At 46.1% G+C, this 27,762-nt stretch overlaps 1 protein-coding gene across 1 annotated transcript; it reads right to left on the reverse strand.

The window, feature by feature from the left end:
- On the reverse strand, window positions 1-25,177 carry SLC19A2 (solute carrier family 19 member 2). The gene is made up of 6 exons (XM_039241922.1): window positions 24,809-25,177; window positions 17,023-17,610; window positions 6,285-6,507; window positions 4,620-4,812; window positions 4,149-4,290; window positions 1-1,973 (listed from the first exon to the last, which is right to left on the reverse strand). The coding sequence occupies exons 1-6, from the start codon at window positions 24,998-25,000 to the stop codon at window positions 1,845-1,847; spliced, it is 1,467 nt and encodes a 488-aa protein (XP_039097853.1). The 5' UTR covers window positions 25,001-25,177; the 3' UTR covers window positions 1-1,844.
- Between the last annotated feature and the right edge of the window lie 2,585 nt (window positions 25,178-27,762).

Below are 27,762 nucleotides of genomic sequence, written 5' to 3' on the forward strand. Positions count from 1 at the left end.
TGATGTAAAATATTTTTTAATAAAAATAATTTTATAATCGATCCAGAATTGGATAAAATTTACAACAGATTTTTTTCACTTCTTTGCAAAATTGCACACAGCACAACTTGCATATTGGGCTCAGCGTTCTAGAAATATGACCACACACCTGAATATGAACTTATTATTGTCTTTAATGAGTAAAGGCTCCAGCTGTGTACCGTACACTTTGAATTAAATCTTAGGGAAATATTTCTTTGGTAACATGAACAATTTGATTGCAGCACAGCCCATTTTATTAAAAAATGTTAAATAAAATCCCTTGAACATCACTTTTTCTACTTGTTTCTGAGTAAACAATTCCAAAGAAAAAGTACAAAATCAGAGGCTGTACTTTCATGACATCATTTCCCCTTCCCTTAGTGTTCTTTTTCTTCCCTTGACAGAAGGGAAGGTGGAAGGAAAATGACATATACTTACTTCATTAACTTCTAGAATTCCTACTTACACTAAATGAGTATGTCAATATTGGAATCTTGAAACTAGTATTCACACGGTTTACCTGTGTTATTCTAAATAAATTAGCCTAGATTTTTCTCAAGTAAGGCAACAAAATTGGCTTTAAAAAAGCTTTTGTGACTCACATAACACAACTAGCAACCACTCGGTAGGCTAATTACAGAACTAAATGTATACACAACATTTTCCCAAGTACCCTGGAAAAGGAATCACTAGCAGTTATTATTTTAAGCAGATATTCCGAGATGATCCAACCTTAGAAACAAAGGCAGATTTAATGTAAAAAATGCAGGAGTCAAGTCTATCCTAGTACCTGTCCCATTGAAATAATTAAAGAGTCTCAGTTTTTGAAAAGGCCTTATAATAATCCAACAAATCTAACTCCTAATGACAATTTGATCTTGGATAAGGACAAATAATATAAGAAATTATAAGTAGGGATGAAGATATTTTTTAAAAAGACTTCATTTTACTTTGGAAATAAAAGGGAGGGCAAATACAAAATGATCTGGCTGGGGTAGCTGTATCCTTGGCTCATGTATTACCTTCTCCTCCTAGAATTAATAGTCCTTCATACTGAAGACTAAAAGACACACAAACGTAACTTACGTTTTCTGATTAGGTCTCTTCGTTTCGATTTATTAACAGGCCTCAAAACTTGCCTTATTTTCTAACTTCATGAGCTTCCTGGGAAGCATATGAATAACGCAAAAGTGTACTTCTAAAGACAATCTACACAAACACAAAATTGTCAGGATGGAAACTGAGAACATTCATACAATGAGTGTTTTAAAAATAACTTAAAATTGGGAATGACACACATTCCCAATAGGGCAGAACACCAACCATAGCAAACAGTGGCGGTGATTCAACAACTTTCAACCGTAGAAACATAAATGCACACAATAACGCAGAGACACAAATGAGGCTGAACAGAGGCAGGTGCTGCTGGAACACAGGATCCGAGGCCTGTGGAGTCCTGCTCCCACCGGGCCACGAGAAGTAACGTGACCTAGGAGGCACCAGACTCACTTACTATCAAGTATAAATGCCACGTGTTGCTTGAGTGCTCTCAACCACCTGGTTTTCAAAATCAAGTTTGCTTTTGCATCGGAAGAAAGTCATCCTTAAATTAGCTTTCATAAATAATCCACGAGAGAAACGTCACCTCTAGCTACCCTAAACAGTATGGTTACTCTAGGAGCACAAGGTAGAGTCATTTGGCTGCTCTGAAGCCTTAAAAAGCGCATTCATATGCATACGTCCACATACTAAAAACTTAAATATATCCAGGCACAGTTGCTGTGCAGAGTGTCTGCTATCAGAAGCAGCTCAGCAGCAGGGTATTATGAAGTGGTTACTCGAGAACTTGATTCTGCATCTTCTTGCTTTCTGTATTTCCTCATAATACTAATGGAACCGCTGGCCAGGAAAACCACAGCGATGAGTGCAAAGTAACCGGCGTAGATCAGGAACTAAAAGGGGTAGGGAAAGAAGTAGTTTAGAGGATTACTGATCACAAGATGAGACGTTTTACTGGATATATGTGAACACCTCCTATGATTAATGGTATATTCAGTGTCTTGATAAGCCTTCAAAAAACACTGTGTGCTTACATGATATGGCCGCGGACAGTGAAAGGGGCAGCACAGCACGGTGGTACTGAGGCCCGACCGCCTTGGTGCAAACCCGGACTCCATCCCTAACGAGCCGGGTGACCCTGACCAAAATACTTCATCTCTGAGCCTGGATTTCATTTACAAAACGGAATTCACAATATCCCCCATTTTACTGGGTCGTTGGGAAGGGATGAGATCATACATGTGTTTGTTTGCACAATGCCAAAGCTGTTAATACTACTGTTTTTATTTTTATTGCTTTTGTTAAAATTGAATCGCCGTCTCTTCCCTCAAGTTGACAGGTTCAAGTATGACCAGCAGGCTGAAGATAAATAACTTCTATTCCTCCCCAAAGGAGGGCAGTAGAGAGTCTGCTATATCCCGCCTTTGCATGACTGTAAAAATCTCTAGGTAACTCAGGAAGTACTTAGAAGTTGGCTCATATGTGCAATAAGAGTGTCACTCTGAGCCAGTGGTCTTTAAAATTTGGATACATTTTCCTATAGGAAACCTGTTAATTAATCATGGACAAGTTTCAGCACAGCCTACAAAATTCTATAATTCTGTATTTTTAAACCCACCATGTCTATAGCAGAATGACAAGCACTTAGTCTCTCTCCTACCCTCTGTTCCAAATCTTGAGCGCCTAACCGTTGAGAAGTCGTCTCAAGGTTTTCACTGTTGGTAGTGATTGGGAAATAGAAAGTCATGTGCTTCTGGCTCCTCCACTCCCCCATTCCCTGACTACATTTTTGAGGCACCATAATCCAGGGAGAGATGATCAGGCTTTAGAGTCAGAAGCTGGTTTAAATCCTAGCTGTGCCATATTACCGTTGACCACACGACCTTAAACAACATTTAACATTACTTAACATCTCTTGGACTCATTCTGTTGATGTCCAATCCTGACTGCAACCCTGCGCATTTCTTTCTTTTTTTTTTTTTTTTTTAAATTTTTTTTTTTTAATTTTTTTTTTTTTATTTATTTCTAGGAGAGAGAGAGACAGTGTGAGCAGGGGAGGGTCAGAGAGAGAGGGAGTCACAGACTGAAACAGGCTCCAGGCTCTGAGCTGGCAGTCAGCACAGAGCCTGACGCGGGGCCCGAACCCACGAACCGCGAGATCATGACCTAAGCGAAAGTCGGACGCTTAACCGACTAAGCCACCCAGGCGCCCCAACCCTGCACATTTCTATACAGAGTCCCTGGCACACAGGAAGCACTCAGCCCACATTACAAACTGTGATTATAACTTCTCTTTTATATCTTTCAGTGCAAAGTTCGTTACTGCTAACGTGCTGGGTCTTTGTGTTATAAGAAAACGAGTATCTAAGTGAGGAGGGAATAATGGAGAACGAATCATTTGGGCTGGGCTGGGGGTGGGGTAGGCACTTTTTGATTCAGTTGCCCATTCTGCCAAAGTACAGAGCAAGCCCTACCTACTAACTCACAACGCACGAAGGTATCTACGACACACAGTTCCTGAATGAATAAAAGTATCCCTACTGGCTTTGGGTGTTTGTGCAGGTGTTTTCTCAGTGGGTCATATGTTAAGAAACTTAAAGCTGTTCATCAACAGCAAGTCATTGCCTTGCTATCTGGGTGAGAAGCATTTGTAATCAAGAAAGGAGGAGGCTTCAGAACGGTGAGATGAAGCAGGCATCTCAAACACAGGATCCAGTATTCCACGGACAGAATTAAAAATGGAGGGAAACGATGGATGAGGAAGCAGAAAAGCTCAGCCTGGAGGGAACCGGCATTACTTCTCAGCTCCACCAGGCTCCTGAGTGACACTCAGAAATGTTCTAGGTCCTCGTCAAAAAGATGAGGGTCCCACCATCCTCGAGAGAGGAGGGAACTAAGGATGGCCGTTGACTAAAGGAGGGGGAGGGGGAGCACTCCTACTTTTGATTTTATGTGTGATATCTGCCCGTACTGGTTGAATTGGCTTTCATTAAGCATCCGTCACTTCGTCACTCTGACCATCTGCTGTGATGACTACGACATCTCGCGTGTCGAAACAGAAGTCTTACCTGAGTGGTAATGTCTAAGCCAAGGCCGTTGGTGTCCACCACGATGAGAGTGAGCAGAGTCTGCAAGCCCAGCGCGATGAAGGTGTTCACACCAAACACTAAGGCGTAGCGCTCCATGCTGAGGGTAGCAGCAATCTGAAAACTGAAGAAAACAAACACACATAAGCATGAACCGACAGGAATCCCTCCCCAGGTTGTTATGGCTTTTACTTCCGTTGTGAAGAGCAGCCCCTTCTTTCTCCTGTCAGTTAATTCCCCTCCCAACCGAGTGAAAAGCATTTTGTGGCGAAACGCTGCAAATCTCACGCAAGCACCTGAACAGAGCGGACTATGGGACCAGGAAAATACATGAGCCTTGTGTCAACGCTTCCTCGGGAGAAGAACACACAGTTTGCATTTGTTTGCGAAGAAACCAAAAAAGTTTATCCCGTCACAACTTTTCCCAATGCTTCTCTGAATCAAAACACGTACGTTGCTATAGTGATGAGCAACATGTAGATGACTCTGAAGACGACATAGGACGTGTAGCACACCCAGATGCTCTGCACGGTGTCCATGACGTACACTGCAGCAGCAATCAGCAGAGAGAACAGAGACAGCGTCATCTCCCCCCAGGTCGACCAGGATATCTTTACGTAGCCAACTGCAAACACGGCAACAGCGCCTGCAAACACAAGAGAGGAAAGTTATCCTGTTACTTTGCTCCACAAAGGCTACTTCAATAAACTAAACATCAAGCTTGGGTTATTACATTTCCAAATCCTGTAACTTACAAACAGGGGAGCTCAAGATGAGGGAGGGCCTTGAAAGGCAGGCAGAGCACTTTGGACTTGATGGAATAAGCAATACGGAGCCACGGAGAGACAGCGAGAGGCTGAATGAGAGCAGGTGGCCAGGAAATGGGAGGACACAGACCCAGGGGCGCTGCTGAGGAAAAAGGTGCTGAGGCTGATGTAGAGGCAGGAGTCAAAAAGAGCCGCTGCTTCCGGCCTGGCCACACGGCCAAGGCATCATCCCACCTCCTGCCCGAGCACCGCTTCAGAACACAACAGAAGGGCATGTCCGCTCTTTGGTAAAACGACGATGCCAGTAATGACAGTTAAAATGTGCAGAGTGCCTTCTAAGTGCCAGACACAGAAGTGTTACAGAAAGCACGGAATGCTTTCTGTAAATCTTATCGGGGGTTGGGGGGGTGCGCCCCTGTGGCTCAGCCGGTTAAGCCTCCGACTCTTGATTTCAGCTCAGGTCCTGATCTCACAGTGAGTTTAAGCTCAGCATGGGGCTCTCCATGGACAGTGCAGAGCCTGCTTGAGATTCTCTCTTGCCTTCTCGCTCTCAAAATAAACAAACATTAAAAAAGAAAACAGACAACAGAATGTAATGGTCAAGGACACAGGCTCTGTGTTCAAACCTTGACCTGACTACGTACCATCATACCACCTTGGGCAAGTTCTGAACCCATCTGTCTGGGTTTCCTGAACTGTAAAATGGAGACACTAACTGTAACTGTCACGGGAATTCTGTGAGGACTGAGTGAATACACACAGGGGCGCCTGGGTGGCTCAGTCGATTAAGCGTCCGACATCAGCTCAGGTCATGATCTCGAGGTTCGTGGTTTTGAGCCCTGCGTTGGGTTCTGTGCTGGCAGCTCAGATTCTGTGTCTCCCTCTTTCTCTGACCCTCCCCCACTCATGCTCTGTCTCTCTCTCAAAAATAAATAAACTATAAAAAAAATTTAAAAATATACATAAAGTCCTTAGGACAAGTATTTGTTACATAACACCACTCAACACGTATTAGTTCTTGTCACAGACTTGTATAATCCCAGAGTTTCACATCAGGTGACAGAAGCACCCAGTAAATTCAGAGATGACGGAAACCTGAACAGGAAGACAATGTTGAAAGTCGTTATGCGAGGCTTCCCTATGGGGCCTAAAGAACTCCAGTTTGTTAATCACGGTCACCCACAACAAGAGCACTGCTACATTTCTTCCTAAACGGTAAAGTCAGAGCTCAAAACGAAGAAATCATTCCTGGGAGGAGGGAGGGAGGGGTCACCTCCAATTTCTGAGGGGAGAGAAAATCTGATCCCAGTGGACTTCACTCTGGAGGAATGTGCCGCCCCACACCGCTTACCCAGGAGCATGGACACAGCCTCCACGCCGCCGTTGTAGATGGCGGCATCGCGAGAGGGCATCACCGTCTCCCACAGGCCCTGTGCGTAGTTGATGACCTGGAAGTAGCCGCAGGTGGACAGGGCCCACCACACCGACCAGCAGAGCAGGGGCCGGAAGGAGTAGCACATCAGGAAGTCATCCCACAGGACCTTCAGCACGAGGAGCCGGTCCGGAGCAGGTTCCTTCACAGAAAACAAGGAGGGAAGCGCAAATACTATGGAGGCCATGACAGAACACGACTGGATAGACCCGATTTCTATCTTTCAGACACTTGTCTTTTTCCTTGTGAAAAGCAACTGCTTATTTATTTGTATGCATATAAATGGCATATCTACAGGCCCTCCTCATTTTATTGTGCTTCACGTTACTACACTTTGCAAATACACGTTTTTAACAAACTCAAGGTTCATGGCCAACCTGTGTGGAGCAAGTGGGTCAGAGCCAGGTTTCCTCCAGTATCTGTCACGTTGTGTCTCTGTCACATTTTGGGAATTCTCAGGACATTTCAAACTTTCTCGTCATTATTACATTTTTTTATGGTGACCTGTGACGTTACTATTGCCGTTCTGGGGAGCCACAAAGCGTACCCACATAAGATGGCCAACTTAACCAGTACATGTTGTGTGTTCTGACTGCTCCACCGACTGGCCAGCCTCCCTCGATTTCCCTCTTTCCTGAGACACAACAATATTGATGAGGCCAAGGAATAAGCCTGACGACGGCCTCAAAGTGGCCTTTCACTTGAAAGGAAAAGGTGTATGTCTGTCACTTCAAATCAAAAGCTAGAAATGGTTAAGCTCGGTGAGGAAGGCAGGCCGAAAGCCTAGACGGGCAGAAAGCTAGGCCTCTTGTGCTAAACAGGTAGCCCATTTGTGAATGCAAGGGGAATGTTCTTGAAGGAGATCAAAAGTGCTATAGTCCAGTAAACATGCAATTGATAAGAAAGTGAAATGGCCTCATCGCTGCCATGGAGAAAAGTTTCAGTGGCCTGGATAGAAGATCAATCAGCCACAATGTTGCCTTACACCAAAGTCGAATCAGGAGCAAGGCCCTTGTGATCTCTTCAATTCTGTGAAGGCTCAGGGAGGTGAAGAGGCCTCAGAAGAAAAGTGTGAAGCCAGCAGAGGTTCAAGGAAAGAAGCCGTCTCCACAACACACAAGCGCAGGGTGGGGCGGTGGGTACTGGCGGAGAAGCTGCAGCCAGCAAACAGATCGCAATGTGCTGAAAGCCCAGATGGCGGTTAGCATTTTTTAACACTAAAGTCTTTTTAAAGTACATGCGTTCTTGTTTTTTTAAGACATAATGCTATTGCACATTTAGCAAACTACAGTATAATGTAAACACAACCTGTAGGTGGGAAACCAAAACAATCATTTGACTTGCTTTATTGCAATATTTGCTTTACTGTGGTAGTCTGGACGGGACATGCAAAATCTGAGATATGTGTATATACGTACGTATGTATAAATACAATACGACTTTTTCTTTTAGCACTCTATAGACATTAGCATAGCTGTGTGTCATCAACCCAGCAAAGAGGTACTATTTACAAAGTGAAGGTAGAAAGATGGTCAGAGACTGCCTATTTCAGCCAAAGCGAGATGCCACCCTCCCCCCGTGGTGGGGCAAGCAACATTCAGAATAGGCAACAATCAGCAACCTTATTAAATCACTGGTCAGTTAGAGCTTGTCAATGAGAATTTCCTAGCCTTAAAATGGACCAATTCACTATAGAGCAATGGTTAGGATAGAAATCTTAGAAAAAAATAGACCCAAATATTAGCGGTTCTCTGCCTAGATGGGTAGTAAGGTTATTGGTGATTTTTAAATTTTCGTTCCTACACCTTTTTTATTTTATATTACCCAATACTTGTCCAAGGGGAAGCGTTACCATTATGGAGTAATAAAGCGACTATGTTTATCAAGGAGTGAACCGAGACATTACTGAGCTCTGCGCCATCCCAAGGCCCTGCCACGAGGCCAACACGAAACCCCAGACACCCTGGGAGAAGTCTCTGACTCCAGTTGCAGCTAAGGTCTAATTTATCCAAGTTTGCCCTAATTCCTAAGCAACAGGAACTTATACTTTTGTGGCTAACGTGGAAAGGCAAAAGGAGAGAACCCAAATGGAGGAAAGGGGAGCCAGCCTGAAGTAGCATGTAAGCACCAGGGCGCGTGACAGGAGCCACGTGACATTAGTGGCAGCAGCACATTCCAACCTGTCCTTGTTGCTAACAGGCCACGTGTCTTGTGTGGCATGAGAATCTCCAGATGTAAATGGAACCTTTTTAGGTATAGTTGGGTGTCTGCCAGACCAACTTAGACACCACTGTTTTCTCAGCCCCGCTGTGCAGAGGGAGACTGTTTGTAGCCAAAACAATGGCGAAGGTGGAAATTTTCCAGTGACATTTGCTTCTTTTATTAAGTGCTTTTAAAGGACACAGTCCCGAAACTAACGCTTGCTACAAACAGCAAACATGTTTTCATGATGAAAAGCAGATGATCATTATTTCCTCTACTGTTGATATTCCATCATCTGAAACATAGTGAAAAAATGCGGACTGAGCCTTAACCAATGGGGACAACACACATCTGGTTTCAAGAAGCAAAACAAAATCAAATCTGTATCAAGGAAGAACTGGTGTTTGAGATGGACTTTGGGAGACAGAGATGTGAACAGAGAAATAAATGAAGAACATTCTAGGCAAAGGAAATAACAGCACAGCAGAAGATGCTGTTGTGGCATATTTGCAAGTTAGCAATTGTAATGTTCTCGCCAAATATCAAAAGCTTCTGGAACACTGTCTCTCCTGCTCTGGCCTGCTGTGCACTTATTTTGCTCCAAGAACAGTCATTCTTGCCTTGGCCTGCTAGGTCCACGGAGCCCTGGTTCCAAAACCTCAAAGTAGGGCATTAACAACCTGCTAAGAGTCGGCTTAGAGACCTGTCTTTTGGCCACTTTTCAGAGGAGAGGACACCTGAAGTTCAAGGGCATTAAGCTGTAACAGCGGGGGGAGGGGGGTCGGCCATGTACAACTACACACTCTCTCTCTTCCACCCAACTCAGACATATCCACTGGCAGGGGACAGCTGGCGACACAAGGGACAAAGGGAGGGTCGAAAGGCGGACTACGTCCTTCACACACGTGTCTACACCTGTGGCTTTGTGCTCAGGGCCAGAGGGATACTGCTCTCCCAACACAACCCTCCCACCGGTCACTCGCACCACTGTGGGTCCATTTCTTCGGATTCTGAGAGCTATTCTGACATGAAAAGACACTGGAAAGCAAGTGTAACAGAACTGAGTAAAAAAACAAAACAAAGCAAAATAACCAATGAAGTTACAAGACTACATGTAAATTTCATGTACTGTAAGATGTATATACCTATGAATACACACATACGTATATATGAAAAGAGATATTTATGAAGAGGGTCCCTAAACTATTAAGAGTGGTTATCTTTGGGGCAGCAGTCCAGAGGATTCTGAATTCTTTTCATGTAGTTTTTTCTTTTGTTTAATTAAAAAATTAAGTATGAGTCTTTTTTATAAAATCACTAGAAATTTTTTTCCTATTAAGACGATATATCTATTAGCTATGTATTACATATACAGTGACTCTTGAAATTAAATAAATAAAGGCAATTTCTCCCTAAAATGCTAGGATAACCTCAGTGCAATGAGAACCAAGCAAGGTTCCATAGTTCCGCCTCCTCACACCGTCCTGAAGCTCAGCTCACTCATCTATCACAATGGGCATCTGGTGTCAGATTTCACACACACACACAAAAAAGGGGGGGGGGGAGGATTCTGATGCCATCTTTAAAAAATGAGAACAAAACTTAAGGAATTATTTCTCTACTAAGGAATAGGAGTTGATTATAGTGGGTTTTGAAGTCAACTAGATCTGGGTTCACTTTATTTTATTTATTTATTGAAAGAGAGAGAGAGCGCGCACACAAGTGAGCAACCACGCTGGGCAGAGAGAGAGAGAGACAGCGCACAAGTGAGCAACCACACCGGGCAGAGAGAGAGAGAGAGAGAGAGAGAGAGAGAGAGAGAGAATTCCAACCGCAGGATTCGAACCCACGAATCGTGAGTTCACGACCTGAGCCAAAGCTGGACGCTTAACGGAGCCACCCGGGTGCCTGATCTTGGTTTATTCTGGCATGCTGTTTTCTAGGTGCCTCTGGTTAAGTTCCCTGACAGAAGCGTCAGTTCCCTCAACTGTAAAATGGGCACCGTGACACCTACAGTGTCTTAATAAGGATTAAATGGGCTCATAACCCTAAGGTTCTCAGTACTGTGTCCAGTGCTCAGGTTAACATGAGCTGAGATGATGATGATGATGAAGGACTACAGGAACGCACCTGCCTGCCTGCGGACGGTAACAGCTTCTACGTCTTAGGCTTTTGGTTACAAAATGGAAATTAATGTTCACTTCAACAGGCTATTGGAAGAACTAAATGAGGACTGCTCGGTATGCAGCAAGTGCTCGATAAATGCCCATTTCCTCTGTACTCTATCATGACCCATGTATGCAATCAATAAATATTTACAAGTGCCCAAACTGCGTGTCTGGCAATGTTCCAGATACTGGGAACGCGGCAGAAAAGTCCCTGTCCTCTTTAAACCGAGGTTTTGGTAAGGGGGACAGACGTTAAACACACACACAAGACAGCAGACGGAGGCACTGACACCATGAAGAGAATCAGCAGGGTAATAGGCTGGCAAGTAACAATTACAGCTGTCGTCTGAGTTGGTACCTGAGTTGACATAAAGGAACCAGCCATGAAAATGAGAAATGAAGGGCAGTCCTGCCTGAGAACTTCCAGACTCAAGTTCAAAAGTGGGAATAAGTGCTGTGTTTCAGATCAGTGCCATGTGGAGCACAGGGGAGAGAAGGTCAGAGAGGTTAGCAAACGGTCAGATTATATAAGGTCTTAGAGTCCATAATGAGAATTTTCGAATTTCTTCTACGTAGAATAGGAAAATACATGGGGGAGAGGGGAGGTAATTAGGGTTTAATGCCTAAACTGTGAAGATTTAAGTCAAGGGCTGATGACTGCAATTAAACCACTCGTATGATATTATGTGTTCCTAACTATATGGGGCACTGGACAAGAAAGGAAAAGGTGTTTGTGACGTGCCTGGCAATCAGAAGAAAAAAAAGTACCTTCAGATCAATCAGCTCATAAAACTCCATATTCTAGAGCTAAGGAAAGGTTAGTGATCATCTGGTTTAACATTCTACATTTAAGAGTAGTGCGGGGGGTGGGAGGGGTGGCCTGGGTGGCTCAGTCGGTTAAGCTTCCAACTTCAGCTCAGGTCATGATTTCATGGTTTGTTATTTCGAGCCCCACATCAGCACAGACCCTGCTTCGGACCCTCTGTCTTCCTCTCTCTTTCAAAAATTAAAAAAAANAGAGAGAGAGAGAGAGAGAGAATTCCAACCGCAGGATTCGAACCCACGAATCGTGAGTTCACGACCTGAGCCAAAGCTGGACGCTTAACGGAGCCACCCGGGTGCCTGATCTTGGTTTATTCTGGCATGCTGTTTTCTAGGTGCCTCTGGTTAAGTTCCCTGACAGAAGCGTCAGTTCCCTCAACTGTAAAATGGGCACCGTGACACCTACAGTGTCTTAATAAGGATTAAATGGGCTCATAACCCTAAGGTTCTCAGTACTGTGTCCAGTGCTCAGGTTAACATGAGCTGAGATGATGATGATGATGAAGGACTACAGGAACGCACCTGCCTGCCTGCGGACGGTAACAGCTTCTACGTCTTAGGCTTTTGGTTACAAAATGGAAATTAATGTTCACTTCAACAGGCTATTGGAAGAACTAAATGAGGACTGCTCGGTATGCAGCAAGTGCTCGATAAATGCCCATTTCCTCTGTACTCTATCATGACCCATGTATGCAATCAATAAATATTTACAAGTGCCCAAACTGCGTGTCTGGCAATGTTCCAGATACTGGGAACGCGGCAGAAAAGTCCCTGTCCTCTTTAAACCGAGGTTTTGGTAAGGGGGACAGACGTTAAACACACACACAAGACAGCAGACGGAGGCACTGACACCATGAAGAGAATCAGCAGGGTAATAGGCTGGCAAGTAACAATTACAGCTGTCGTCTGAGTTGGTACCTGAGTTGACATAAAGGAACCAGCCATGAAAATGAGAAATGAAGGGCAGTCCTGCCTGAGAACTTCCAGACTCAAGTTCAAAAGTGGGAATAAGTGCTGTGTTTCAGATCAGTGCCATGTGGAGCACAGGGGAGAGAAGGTCAGAGAGGTTAGCAAACGGTCAGATTATATAAGGTCTTAGAGTCCATAATGAGAATTTTCGAATTTCTTCTACGTAGAATAGGAAAATACATGGGGGAGAGGGGAGGTAATTAGGGTTTAATGCCTAAACTGTGAAGATTTAAGTCAAGGGCTGATGACTGCAATTAAACCACTCGTATGATATTATGTGTTCCTAACTATATGGGGCACTGGACAAGAAAGGAAAAGGTGTTTGTGACGTGCCTGGCAATCAGAAGAAAAAAAAGTACCTTCAGATCAATCAGCTCATAAAACTCCATATTCTAGAGCTAAGGAAAGGTTAGTGATCATCTGGTTTAACATTCTACATTTAAGAGTAGTGCGGGGGGTGGGAGGGGTGGCCTGGGTGGCTCAGTCGGTTAAGCTTCCAACTTCAGCTCAGAGCCTGGAGCCTATTTCAGATTCTGTGTCTCCCTCTCTTCTGACCCTCCCCTGTTCACGCTGTCTCTCTCTCTCTCCCCCCTAGAAATAAATAAAAATATTTAAAAAAAAAAAAAAAAGAATCAATGGTGTGGAATCACCACCAGATTCCAGTGACATCTTTCATAAGGTTAAGACCAGAGGTGACCTGGTCATTACATCATTTATATTGCATCATTTAATACTTGAAATAACCCTGTGAGGTACACAAATGAGGAAATTAAGCCTCAAAGAATTAAAAAATGTGCCCAAGATGACCCTGCTGGGGACTCTGAGAGCCCAGGTTTCAACTTGTCCTCCTTCAAAATCCACTACAGTGTGTGCTGCTAGAAACTGTCTTACTTAAGTACAAGGTACAAACACTAATTTTGCTACTGTCAGTGTTTTATGAAGCTCAGACACACAGTATGCAAAGAATGCTTACTAACAGAGGGGTATCTGTCTACCAATAAAAGTACAGGTATGTCAGGCCCTGTGCTAAAGAAGTGGCTTAATTTACATCTTTTCTAGTGAATTAGCAATTTAACATAAAGCCAATTATGGGTGCCTGGGTGGCTCAGTCGGTTAAGCATCCGACTTTGGCTCAGGTCATGATCTCACAGTTCATGGTTCAAGCCCCGTGCCGGGCCCTGTGCTGACAGCTCAGAGCCTGGAGCCTGTTTCAGTCTGTGACTCCCTCTCTCTCTGACCCTCCCCTGCTCACGCTGTCTCTCTCACTCTCTCTCTCTCAGAAATAAATAAAACATTAAAAAAAGTTATTAAAAAAAGCCAACTATAAGCCAAGCACAGAAGGAATCCCATTTCCTATTTAGGAAAGAAAATCACTGGCGAGGCTGCAATGTCAACATGCTGGGCCCCACAGCAATAGGCTCATTCTGAAAAGGACTCACAAATACATTAAGGTAACTTACGGACAGACTGCTATTTCCCTTTCCGTAAAATCAAGATAAAATCACCCACCCATCCACCTGCACTGTTTTTAGTCTATTTACTACGGTTATGATTTATGGTTCACTTATGGGTTTGTCAACTTAAAATGGCACTGTGATCTCTGACAGCGTCTTCTGACTTTCCTTCAGGCTTGAGAGAAACAGCAACATCTGGGCCCCAAGAGCTGCCAAACAGCCATGACTGCCTGTTATGCGGTCAGCAGCAGAGCCAAGGGTGTCATGGAACTGACCCAAGTCTAACTTTTACCACACGGTAGCCAACATGATGGTTCTCAGCATGCTGTCACCCCCGGGAAAGGCGTCATGGAGTGAAGTACAGATCCAGACAGGTCTCCTATATGCTCTTTAGATACATTACAGAGTATATCCGCGCAATTCTGTGTAAGTCACTAATTTCTGTTCCCAATCCTTATCTCTAAAATGAGAGGATTGGGGCGACTGGTGGCTCAGTCAGTTAAGCATCCGACTTTGGATCAGGTCATGATCTCGCAGTTTGTGAGTTCAAGCCCCGTGTCGGGCTCTGTGCTGACAGCTCAGGGCCTGAAGCCTGCTTTGGATTCTGTGTCTCCCTCTCTCTCTGCCCCTCCCCTACTCATGCTCTCAAAAATAAACATTAAACAATTTTTTTTAAATAAAAAATAAATAAAATGAGAGGGTTGATAAGATCTCAAGTCCCTTGTCCTAGTGAGATGCTCTGATGGTCTTACAGCCTGTGGTTAGAATAACTTCTTGCTCTAAAATTTCATAATTCTTCAGCATGTCAAGCACTGACATTTTGTATATCTATAAACAACAAATATCAAGTTGGTCTAGGACAGAGTTTTTTTAAGTGGTAGGTTACTGCTCATTAACAGGTAATCAAATCAATCTAGTGGGCAGTGAACTACATGAGAAAAAATAAATCGAATGGAATGTACCAGAATCAAGCATCGTAAAGCCTCTGCTTCAGTTATATATAAAATATATACACACCTACGAATGGTAATGGTTCCTACATAAAATGTGTTTCTTACTATGTTTCTTACTCTTGTTCAAAATGGTTTTAAACTTACGGGTCTACAAAGATCTTTAGAACTATAACCAATGTTAACATTTAAAATATATATGTACGCAGGTATTATATGTAAGTATATACATACTAATTTTAGCTAAAGTCATTTAACACATTTGAAACAATTAAAAAAGGATCCTTATTCTTTTGTTCTACGACATGAGATCAGGTGATTATACTTTTTTGTACTCCAGAAGATTCTCTTTCTCTTTGTTGATTTGCCAACATCACCTAACTATGAAGGAACTGGCATTTCATTCCTACTTAATCCCTGGTCTTTTGATTGATGCTGCCCACAGGTCCCATAGAAGTCAGTTTCTTCTTTTTTTAAAAAAAACATTTATATTTTTTTTTGAGAGAGACAGAGAGCAAGCATGACCAAGCGGGGGAAGGTCAGAGAAAGAGGCAGACACAGAATCAGAAGCAGGCTCCAGGCTCTGAGCTGTCAACACAGAGCCCAACACGGGGCTCGAACCCACAAACTGTGAGATCATGACCTGAGCCAACGTTGGACACTTAATGGACTGAGCCACCCAGGCGCTCTGCCTAGTAACCAAAGTTTCACGATGAGGGTCACCTAGGCTCAAGCTCTTTGGGATGATAACCTGGTTTCAACTGGTCACTAGGAGGGAAGAGTGGGGGTAGGCATAAGAGAGGTAATTAGATGCCACACTGAAACAATCTAAGTGACCTCGAGGTAGGAGCCAGAGACTTTCCTCACGCAGGCTCTCTCTTCTCCTTCAGCCTATAAGGCTCCTGGAGCTTGGCTTTAGGACTGACAGAGACCCCTACAAAGTGAGAATGTTAACAGGCTTATTTCCAAACATGTCCCATGAAAGCTGAGACTAATTCGGGATGGTTGGAATGAACCCTGCCCCTCACAGCTTACAACCTGTTGGAAAGATAAGAAGTTATAAAGAAGGGGGAGTGACTGGGGGAAGCAATTAATCTTTCTGGCTGGCCAGAACAGATGGATGGATCGTTCTGATGCCATATCTTTCTCTTCTAAGAGACAATTTCATAGTCACATTTTTAATTAATATGTACTGCATCATCATCTTAGATTTTCCTCTTGTGATTATCTTCTCCGTGTTATTCATTACTACCCACTCTGGAGAAGTGTCATTTGAAAATGAGTATGGGGGGGGGGGGACACCTGGGTGGCTCAGTCGGTTAAGGATCCGACTTCAGCTCAGGTCATGATCTTATGGTTTTTGAGTTCAAGCCCCACACTGAGCTCTGCGCTGATGGCACAGAGCCTGCCTGGGATTCTGTCTCCCTCTCTCTCTGCCCTCCACCCCACAAAACAAATAACTTAAAAAATTAAAAAAAAAAAGAAAGAAAGAAAGAAAGAAAGAAAATGACTATCAGACATTGTTTCCAGCACAGAAGGTGAATAGAACTTCCTAACCTTAAATACTCTGGGCTTCAATTCAAAAACTAGAAGCAGATGTTCATCATTTGTTGGAATCATTTATCTATTCAGTCAGCAAAAATTTCAGAGTGCTTTCTTTATATACCCAGTCCCGGTGATAGAAAGATGAAGAAGAGACAGCTCCTGCTGTGGCTTCTTCTTTTAAAAAAAATTTTTTTTTTTTAATGTTTATTTATACTTGAGAGAGAGAGAGATGGATGGAGACAGAATCAGAAGCAGCTCCAGGCTCTGAGCTGTCAGCACAGAGCCTGACGTGGGGCTCGAACTCATGAACCGTGAGATCATGACCTGAGCCGAAGTCCGACACTAACCGACTGAGCCCCCACGTGCCCCCGCTTTGGCTTCTTAAGTCCTCTGTGACACAAGCAGTGGGTGTGGTGCTGGTCTGACTTGGAGGTGCCTAACCCCAGGACAGAAAGGTCTAGCAGAAGGGGTTTTCCTGCCTGTTTTGACACTGCCGCTCTAGCAACCAGAGGAGCAGCCGCAAGTTCAAGTGTCAGGCCACACTTACTGGCTCCTCCGTATTTAGAGGGATTGTTGACTCCATGTCCTCCCACCCAGGAAGGTGGTTCGAGGTTGCGGTGTTGGTCACGAGGCCGCCATTCTGTGCCTTGATGCCATTCGTTCTCTGGCAAGTGGAAGGGACGTGGTGAAAGAAGAGGCTCTTCTGTGGCATAGGCAGGAACCAGGCCACGGCAAAAGCCACCGAAACACAGGTAAGAGAGATGACATTCAGGCTGAACAGGGACCAGCCCGCCACGGAGACCAGGATTTGCCCCAGGACAGAGCCCACTGTGAAGCCCACCAAGGCGGCGCTGCGGCAGTAACTCGTGACCTTCTGGTACATGCTCAGGTCTACCACGCTGTAGATGTAGGAGTAATAGGCGATTTCCGTGGCCGTGGCGACTCCATAGAAGAATTCCAAGAACTGAATGGCCAGCAGTCCCTGGGCGTAGAGCAGCATGAACCATGTGACGATAAGGCTGAGTCCCTGGAGCAGAATAACGGGTTTGTACCGGAGGTAGTCTGTGGCCAGGAACACGGGAAACAGCAGCACCAGGTACGAGTACGTCCACACTGGATAGATTTTATTGAAGACCTGACAGAAAGAGAAAGTTAAAAACCCATCAGCGATACCAACGGACCTGGAATATGCGTAACAATGTATTCGCATAAAACAACCTACCAACACCTCTAATAAATCCTTATTAACTAAAGAAATCTCAACGACAATTCTGATAATTGTTTGGAATATACCTCCCCATTTCCACCCCATCACCTTTTTCTTTTTTTAAAAGTTTATTTCTGGGGCACCTGGGTGCCTCAGTCAGTTGAACGTCAGACTTTGGCTCAGGTCATGATCTCGCGGCTTGGGAGTTCAAACCCCGTGTCGGGCTCTGTGCTGAGAGCTCAGAGCCTGGAGCCTGTTTCAGATTCTGTGTCTCCCTCTCCCTCTGCCCTTCCGCCACTGACGCTCTGTCTCTCTCAAAAATAAATAAATAAACATTTAAAAAAAATAAAAGTTTGGGGCGCCTGGGTGGCTTAGTCAGTTAAGCGTCCGACTTTCACTTAGGTCATGATCTCGCGGTTCGTGGGTTCGAGCCCCGCATCAGGCTCTGTGCTGACTGCCAGCTCAGAGCCTGGAGGCTGTTTCGGTCTGTGACTCCCTCTCTCTCTGACCCTCCCCTGCTCACGCTGTTTCTCTCTCTCTCTCCTAGAAATAAATAAAAAAAACATTTAAAAAAATTTTTTTAAAAATAAAGGTTTATTTCATTTGAGAAAGAGAGAGAGAGAGAGAGAGCAAGCGCGCATGCATGTGAGCACATGTGAGCACAAGGAGGAGACGGGCAGAGAGAGAGAATCCCAAGCAGGCCCCACACCGTCAGCACAGAGCCTGAAGCAGGGTTCAATCTCACGAACTGTGAGATCATGACCTGAGCTGAAAGCTAGGGTCAGATGCTTAATGCTTAATGGAAGGAGCCACCCAGGCGCCCCACCTATCATCTTTTTCTTAAAATCCTCCCCATTCATCAAGGCCTAGTTCAAAGCCTTCCTCACCCGGGAAGACTTTGCTGGAGCGGATAATATCTGCACTGCAACATTCAGAGCTCTCCTGATAACTGCTCTCTGTGTCTGTCTGCCCAATAACCTCATAGCACTGGTTCCTAACCATGGCTGCACATCTCCCACGCAGCCTTAAAAAATGTGCACGCCCAGCCAAAGGCAAGCCTTTACAACCTCCCAGGAGATTTTCCCTGAGCCAGAGCTGAGGACCACTGCCTCACAGGGTAGACTCTTCAAGGGCTGACCCAACATTGACCTGCACAGCCTTACAGTTCGCGTGTTGTGTGGCTCATCAACTCTTACTTCTGGCCACAGAACAGGGAGTCTTGATCCTACTGTTTGATTAGGTTTCTCTGCTTTTAAGTTCTATTTCTTTGGGGGAACAGGTCAAGGGGTTACGTCTGTCCCACAGTCTTGACAGAAGAATTATCTGTGGATGACAGGACTACAGGCAACTTTGATGGCCTTCTTTTTGCTTGTCTGAAATATATATATTTAAAAAAATAAGATACTTTTGTTTTCTTTTTAATGTATTTTTAAAATTGGGATAAAGTAGAAATATCTTTACAATAAGCGCTCTACCATAAAGACCTCGCTGGAATTTCACTCCCATCATTTGCTGGCAAGGGTTTTTTGTTTGATTGTTTGAGTTCCCTATTGCCTTAGTCTCTGTTATCAGTAAAAGAAGGGTAAGCCTTGTACCAATGACTGAGTGAGAGGATCCATGGAAATCACTTATTCCACTTTACTGGAGGTCTGAAGACTTGAGCTGAAGCCGACCCTTTGGGACAATATACTAAGTAAATCAACTGAACTGCCATCCTCACGCTTGCAGCATCAACTGTAGGAGACTCTCCCCTCTCTGACTCCAGGGTCTAGCAAGGGCTTGGTGGGGATACAGGCGAGCCAGGTTTTTAAATGACCATTTCAAAGTCTGGATTGGTGGCCCCAATTTTTAAGTGCTTTCTGAAAGGTGGTCTTTGCTCCATGGCAAAGGATTTAGCCTGGTGCCCTCCCTCTAATCTCAGACCTGGACAATCTAAGGCCAAGGGTAACTTTCTTTTTAACTCTCACGTATGCTTCAGTTCACCCAAATGTAAAATGGGCTAATTGTTTCAAGGGTTTAGAGGAACAATAAAAAGTGAACTGTTATAGGATCTTTTGCCAGTGCAGAGCACAACTGTAAAAGTTAAATATGGTCCGAAATTTATCCCAGACTTGGTTTCTGCTTCTGACTGGCCAGATAACCAAAAGTGGTTTGTCGAGGGGTGCCTGAGTGGCTCAGTGTGCTGAGTGTCCAGCTCTTGATTTTAGCTCAGAGCATCCCAGGGCCACGGGACTGAGCCCAGCACCAGGCTCTGCGCGGAGCGTGGAGCCTGCCTAAGATCCTCTCTCGCTCTCTCCCTGTGTCCCTCTCCCTTCTGTGTTCTGTCTCTCTCTTTACAATTTAAAAAAAACAAAAAACAAGAAACAGTGATTTGTCTAACAGCTTCACCTTCATGAATTTTAGCCAGCTGGTATTTGCATAAATCATTTAGCAATCTCTACTCAATCAGGAAATTTCTTGCACTGAATAGGTGTATGAAAAGAATAATCATGAACTGTAGAAATGACTTGATGCAAAGGTTTGTAAATTTTAGCAACTGAAGGACAAAGTGCACTTGGTCCACACAACCACAGCGTGAGACACCTCAGCAGAAAACCAAGGGGACAGGGAAACTTTGGGATAAAAGCTGCTAAGAGTATTTGCACGTATAGGAGGATTAGGAGGAACTTAATGGAGGACCGTGGGGGAGAAGAAGGGGGGAAGTGGTGGGGGAGAGGGAGGGAGGCAAATCATGAGAGACTCTTGAATGCTGAGAACAAACTGAGGGCTGAGGGGGGGGGGGGGGGAGGGGGGAGATGGGCATGGAGGAGGGCACTTGTGGGGATGAGCACTGGGTGCTATATGGAAACCAACTTGACAATAAACTATTTGTGGGAAGAAAAAAAAAAAAGCTGCGAGGAGTAAAGGCTTCCCTAGAGACCTCACGGTGCTTTCCACGAACAACTCCCCACTCCCTTTTGCCTGTGGTTTCACAGCTGGTCCCCTATAGTTTCCTACATGTGCAACTGCCCCTCTGACTCCACAAGATTCACAGCTGGTCCCCTATAGTTTCCTACATGTGCAACTGCCCCTCTGACTCCACAAGATTCCTCACCTTCACGCTCTCCCCAACACAACGCCACAGCTGTTAGCCATCACACCTTTCATTTAAAACTACTCTCCGCCACTGCCCTCAATACCCCAAGCTCTTCTGTTCCCATCACACCCTTCGGGATTGGACTCCAGTAGTACTGTCCGTACCTAGGCCTGTTCTATACCTTTCAGTAACAGCTGTCCCGAAATGATTAGCTGCAAGGTTTTCATTATATAAATCTTATCTTTTTTCTTTTTTGAGAGAGAGAGAGAGAGAGAGAGAGAGAGAATGAATATCTCAAGCAAGCTCCATGCTCAGAACAGAGGCCAAAGTGGGGCTTGATCCCACGACCCAAAATCAAGAGCTGGACACTCAACCAACTGAGCCACTCAGGCGCCCCTCATCCTTTCAATTATCAACTTAAAATGCTTATATTTGTAAGTCGAATTCACTCCTAACATAAAAAACACAACCAAGATAATAAAGATGAGGAAAAGGAACACTGTAAGGCCAAGTAGTAATGAAATTAGAGGCAAGTGGGGTGGGATGGGAAGGTGGGGGAAGAGACAGTTTCTCTTTTACTCATTCTAAATAAAAGACCTATTTCATCTCCAGGGAGAGAGATCAAGCCAGGCTGCTGAATGTCCCTCTCACAGCGTTATCAGCTTTATAATAACAAACGTCCACGGATGTGCCACATGCTACGCTAACTGCCTTACCTAACATGGCTTCATTTAATCCAAACAAACACCCTAAGTGGTAAATGCTTTTATTATCTCTATTCTACAACTGAGGAACCGAGGCCTTACAAAAAGGTTAAGTAAATTATCCAAAGTGAGCACAGCTAGTACGTAAGTGGTAGATGGAGGATCAGGGCCTTGCTATTTTGAATCCACATACTAAAAGGCCTCATTTCTTCAACTGGAAAACTGTAACTGACCATCTACTACGTTCCAGGGTTACTTCTATTGCCTGTGGCAACGTTTTCAGGCTGTATGGAGGTGCTCTGACGGTGCAGTCATGAAGACACAAAGACCACACGATCTCCAGAGCTCGGCCAGCCACTGGTTGGCCCAAAGATCTCTTCTCTTCCAGTGCTGCCAAGGACAAACTGTGACACCAGAAAATGTTTCTTCGATGGATACTTTTAATCTTGAAGGGAAACTTCCTACAGGCAAAAATGTACACATTACAGACTCTCATTGTCCAAACCCTAGACAGTGCCTTCTTATCTCCGGTAAAATCTATCGTGTGAGCAAAGGGAACTGATTTTATTGTAAGGTGCCTGCCCCCATTCCTTAGATCAGAGCTCATCTGCGCTTTCTTTCTGAGACACAGAAAGTCGAGAGAAAACAGATGTTCATCTTAAGCTCTAATTTGATTTAGACCTTATTTTAGAACCAAGTTTCAATTAAACAAGTAGCTAGTAAGGTCTTATTTGCACAACACTTCAAGCTGTATGGATTAAAAATAAAATAAAATGAAATAAAGCTTCCGTTCTTCAGGAATTCTGAGCCTAATTAGGATACATATTCATATGTAATTGATAAGAGAGATAGGAAATCCGTACCTTGAAAGGAGGAGAAAGGTAGAGGCTAACAAAAAGGCAGATAGGTACGGAAGTGTATTCCAAGCAGAGATCACGACTTCGAGCACAGGCTAGTAGATGAGAGACTGGATATACTGGATTTTGGACTAGAAGATTAATGTGGATGGGTACATGAAAGAAGGCAAGGGGAAGAAAGATGCAGCAGAAGCTCTTACTCCCATAACAGCCAAATTCTGTAAGACTCTGGATAGCAGACAGAATAGGTAGAATGTTTAAAAAAAAAAAAAAATCAAAGAAAGGTGGTGAATGTCTGTGAAATCACATGCTAAAAAAGATGAAAGAGTAAAAAAGTGCTGGCGAAATGGGAGCTCTATTTTATGAGACTGGCTTTCAACGATTAGAACACAGTCCATTTTTAACCTATTTAAAACTTACATAGCGGTAGAACCTAAAAGAGGCTAACATTTTTCCTAAAATCTAAGACAAAACCCTTCAGGCATGCAAAGGGAGAAAATTCTGTCCTTCTTTTGTTTTTGGACATGGTTAACCATCGCTCCATTTAAGATGATCGAAGATGGCCTTTCTAACGTTCTCTAGGGAGTAAATAAAAACTTCAGAACTTTGCTGACCATGACCTGACATTCGCTTTGCCTCAGAAAGCAAGCGTTAGCTCAGGAAGGAGGACAAGTTGTCTATTTATTTCTGTTTTTAGATATTCAAAAAACCCAGGGTTCCAGAGAGGGTGAGCAGAGCCCCACCGTGAGCCAAGGGCCCAGGTACTCACAAGTGGCCTCCTTGCTAGACCACCAGGCGTCTCTTCAGACTCTGCCCTCCCCCTCCCCCAACGTGCAGCCACAGGAACCTGCTAGATGTTTGTTATGTAATCAGCAAACATTTAGGGGGCCTCGCACCCCTGACTCCATCAGTGAACATATTCTCTCACCCCAGAAGGCTCTGCGTAGACAGGGCACATGACGGCACATGACCTAACTCTCTGCCCAGGGCACATGACAAAACAGATCACCTTTCAAATGTCAGCACGCAGAGCGTGTTTCTCCTATGTGGCCCTATGTCCAGCAAGGTGAACAGACTGTGTAGGTCACATCGCAGCTCACATGAAACTTTCATTACACGCAGCTCAGGAAGTATCACTTCTGCTTCAGGGTCAGTGGTAGCTCTGGGTCTCCAGAATCATTCGTCCTCATATTTACTGCAGTCATTTTCTCCTTGTAAAATTATTCTGTCCATGATCTTAAAATGTTAACGATGTTGACATTCAAACAGGTAATGAATAGCGGTCACAGCCCTTTGGGGGGTGGTCCAAAAGACTGAGAAATACAAGATGTGAAGTTGGGTAAAAGCCGGTGATGCTTGCTGGAGGTAAGACAATAGGAGACGTTCAAATGAAACCCTCAAATCCAGCATTCAACACCGACTTTCAATTCCCTGCTAAGCGTCCTTGAAAACGGAAAGGTAAAGCCAACAACAAACTGGCCTGTGAGTAATTCTATCCTGCTCTGACCTGTTACACAGGGACAGTGAGCTGCTACTCAAAAAAGGTGATTACTAACCACAGGAAGAAGGGTCAAGTTTAAATGGAGGGAGTATTTCATAGCAACGGGGGCAGGGAGGGAGGGAAGGAAGAGTACGCATCGCGGGAAAGAGAAACGTCTACTCAGCGCCCACGCATCCTTCACCCCGTGCAGGGTTCTAGAAAAGATACCAGACCTCAGCTTTCACGCCTGTGGCTGAACAACAAAACTAACATCCATGAACCAACAATTCACAATGCACGAAAACTATAATTAAGTGCCAATTACGTGATACCATCTCAGTATCTGCGTTTATCCCAGGAGGTAGGATCTGGCGGGGGGGCGGGGAGGGGGCAGCATGTCCTTGGACAAAGTCTCACCTAAATAAAAATCAAAACTGATGAAGGTGATGGATGGTTGGTTGTTGTTCTGCCCTTACCCGAGCACAGCCAGAGCCTCACCTACTTAAAAGTCAAAACTAATTAAGGTGACGGCTTTGTCTGCTGCTATTTGAGCACGTCCATGCAGTCGAAGGTGGGTGCAGCTGGGAGACGGAACGTCCCGGCAGAAAGCGGGGGCTAATCGGCACCTGCTTCCCCGCTTGCTTCTTTTTCAGAAATAAAGTTTCCTCACGTCTTTAGAGAGCGCGCGCGCCACGTGAGCAGCGGAAGGGCCGGGACGGAGAACCCCAAGCCCACTCCGCGCTGAACCCCCAAACACGAGACCGTGATCTCAGCCGACACCCAGACGCCGACGCTTCACCGACGGGGTCTCGCAGGCACCCCCGTCTCCCCACTTTCAATCAACACTCACTAAACCTGTGTGCAAAGCACAACCGGCTACTCGCACTTTCTCACCCGAACACCCCGCAGCGCCCCCTGTCAGCCCCCCGCCGAACTGCCGGACCGACCCGCGCGGAGCCGCAGAGCCACGCGGGGAGCCCCGGAGCCCCCACGTCCCCCCGGCGCCTACCTCCCGGTCCGTCAGGTTCTTGTCCGGCCCCAGCAGGTAGGGGGTCAGGAAGGGCTCGGACGGCCTGAGGTTGGCGAAGAAGCCGCAGGCGCACAGCAGCGCGGTGGGCAGCAGCCAGCCCCCGCGGGGCCCGCGGGCCGTGCGCAGGAGCAGCGCCGCCGCGCGCCGCGACCCCGGGCCGGGCACAGCCATGCGCGCGGCGGCGGGCGGGCTCGCGGCCCGGCCCCGCGCCGCTCCGTCTCCTGCTCCGCCCGTCGCGGGGATGCGCGAGCGCCGTCCCCGCGCGGGCGCCCGGAACCGCCGGCGGCGCCCTGCGTCCTTCGCGGCGGAGCCGGGTCGCGCCGGGCGGTCGGCGGCCTCCGCGGGCGGCGCTCCTGCCTTCGCGGCTCGGGCGCCTCACACGCCGCCGCCGGAGCGCCGCCGCGCGAGCCCCGCCCCCGGGCCCGCCCCCGCCGCGCGAGCCCCGCCCCCGGCCTCCAGCCATTCGCCGCCCGAGCCCCGCCCCCGGCCTCCAGCCATTCGCCGCCCGAGCCCCGCCCGAGCCCCGCCCCCGGCCTCCAGCCATTCGCCGCGGACGCCGGGAATCCGACTCCCCTCCCGCGGGGTTAGTGGCCGGGAGGAGGGGAGCCCGCGCGCGCGGAGCGCCGGTCCGCCCACGTCCTGGCCGCGCGGCCCGCGCCGAGTCCCGGAGGAGCCGCGGCGGGGGGCGCGCGTGCGGGGCCCGGGGGCCGACCTCCACCCGGGGGTGCGCGCGCTTCCGCACGCCCGCCCTCTCCCGCGCGCAGTCACAGCCCTCTGGGCGCGCGCTTACTCCGCCTCGCCAGGCGCGCCCCTGCGGCGGGGCCGGGGGGCGGGGGGAGAAGGCCACGCCGGGCCGCCCGGGCTCTCGGGGTTTAAACCGCGTTCGTCTGCCGTAGACGGACGCTAGCAAGCCCAGGTCCAAGCACGCGGGGCGTCCACCGCGACACTGAACGGAAGAAAGCGGGTAAAACACTTTCTTGACCGTGAACGAGCAAGGCGCTCGGCAGGGGCCGTAACGGAGCCCGACGAAGGGCCTGAGCGCAAGCCGCGTGCAGCGTGGCCCTTGCTTAAAGGGAGGTGGGAAATCCGGAGCCATTAAAGCAATCAAGAAATACCGATCTCTTCATGGAAAACAGAGTCCTGGCATAAATGTTCAAGGGCAACGCACGGCAAGAGTACGCAGTGCGTTCTCCCGTCTCCCTGAGACTGTGCCCGACGCAGCGCGATTCTGCCCCGGTAACGCCCATTGCAACAGCTGCGCTGAAGGCCGTCTTTCCTGCGTAGTATCTGCAGAGCAGCAGATCCTGCAGAAGCTCACGGCGCATGTTTTGAACTCTCTATTTTGCTTTAATAACGTATGTTACTACACATCGAGCTCAGTTTCCTCCTGTGACAGCAAAGAACACTCCTTGCAACGATATGATACATCAGCCACAGAAATGAGTCTAGGGCATGGAGTGACCTGCTAGGAAAGGGAAGGATTCGTTTTTAAGGCGGCATAAGTGAATGCACCAAAACATTTACATCTGTCGGTGGTATTTACATCCGTCAGTGAGCCTCAGAGTGTGATCCAAACAGCGCTGGGAGTCCTTGGAACCTTTTCAGACTTCCAGAAGGTCAAACTGCTTTCATAATAAGACTGGCCTTTGTTTCCTTTTCCACTCTAGAGGCCACCTGGTACGTGATGACATCATTACTCCAAAAGCAAAGAGAATGTGTACTTGTAACTTTTTGTGTTTAATAAACTTTCCAGATTTAATTTCTGATCTAGAAACCAGCAACAGGAATAAGCCAAAAAACAAAAGTCTTTAGGGCCCTCGATAACAAGAATCTTGAGACCAAAAAGTGAGAACATCTAATTCTCTATAGCACAATTAATCGAGTCCCCTAAACTCCAGCCATACAATTTACCTCTCATCAGGACCCCAGAGGGTGCTTTGTACGTTCAGTGCTGCAGCAGAAGAGAAGAAGGAACGAGAAAGAAAAGCAGGAGAGGCCTCAGAACGAGAAGTCTACCTGCTCAGAACAGCTTTCTGTCCCTTCCGCGAGGCTTAGAGACCTGAACTGTGTTAATCTGTAAATCACTGGTTCTGAAAAATTATCCTTGGCATGAATCACTTACGCACCTTAAATCCTCTTTGCAATGTTGGGCGTTAAATAATAATTGTTCTGGTTTGTGTAGGAAATGTTTTTATTATTTTTCTCTAAGAGGTCACGCTAGGCAGAATTCTAAGAATGGCCCTCAGTGGCCCTTGCCCTTGAATAATCCGCACTCCTTTCAGTGTGGGGTAGAACCATGAATCTGATAAGATAATGCACCTGCAATGTGAGATTATCCAGGTGGGCCCAATCTAATCTCAAGATCCTTTTAAAAGCAGAGAATTTTCCCCTGCTGGTAATGGAAGAGAAAGTCAGGGATATTTGAAGAGTGAGAAAGATTTGATACTGCTGGCGGGGGTATGTGCCAAGGACGTGGGCTCCCATAGCAGTTCAGACCGACTCAGTTGACGGCGACTCAGTTGACGGCCAGCAAGAATCGGGGGTTTCAGTCTGTCAGTCAAAGGTAACTGAGTTCTGCTAACGACCTAAAAGAGCTCGGAAGTAGATTCTTCCTTGGGGCGTCCAGATAAGAGTTCATCCTGTCCAACACCTTAATTTCTCTCTGTGAAACTCTAAGTGAAACTTCGGAACACACCGAAGCCCACCTGGACTTCTGATCTACAGAAGCGTGAGCTAAATTGTTGTACTTGAAAAAACAGTAATAAAATTAAAAATAAAATGTAATATTATTACATTTTTATTTCATTAAGCTATTACATTAAACTGTTATGTTTGTGGTAATTTGCTATGCAGCAATAGGAAATGAGTACAGAGGAAAATAGAATATATTTTGAAATTGAGGTACTAGTCCACATAAGATTGTCCATTAACTA

This window comes from Hyaena hyaena, unplaced genomic scaffold, assembly GCF_003009895.1.
Source record: "Hyaena hyaena isolate Hyena2069 unplaced genomic scaffold, ASM300989v1 scaffold_201, whole genome shotgun sequence".
Lineage (NCBI taxonomy): Eukaryota > Metazoa > Chordata > Mammalia > Carnivora > Hyaenidae > Hyaena > Hyaena hyaena.

Excerpts from the sequence above, each read along its gene's own strand:
- SLC19A2 (XM_039241922.1), bottom strand. The coding sequence starts at position 25,000 with ATGGCTGTGCCCGGCCCGGGGTCGCGGCGCGCGGCGGCGCTGCTCCTG. Across the intron at positions 17,611-24,808 it reads AGAACCTGACGGACCGGGAG|GTCTTCAATAAAATCTATCC; the intron begins GTAGGCGCCGGG and ends TCTTTCTGTCAG. Across the intron at positions 1,974-4,148 it reads GCTTAGACATTACCACTCAG|TTCCTGATCTACGCCGGTTA; the intron begins GTAAGACTTCTG and ends TACCCCTTTTAG.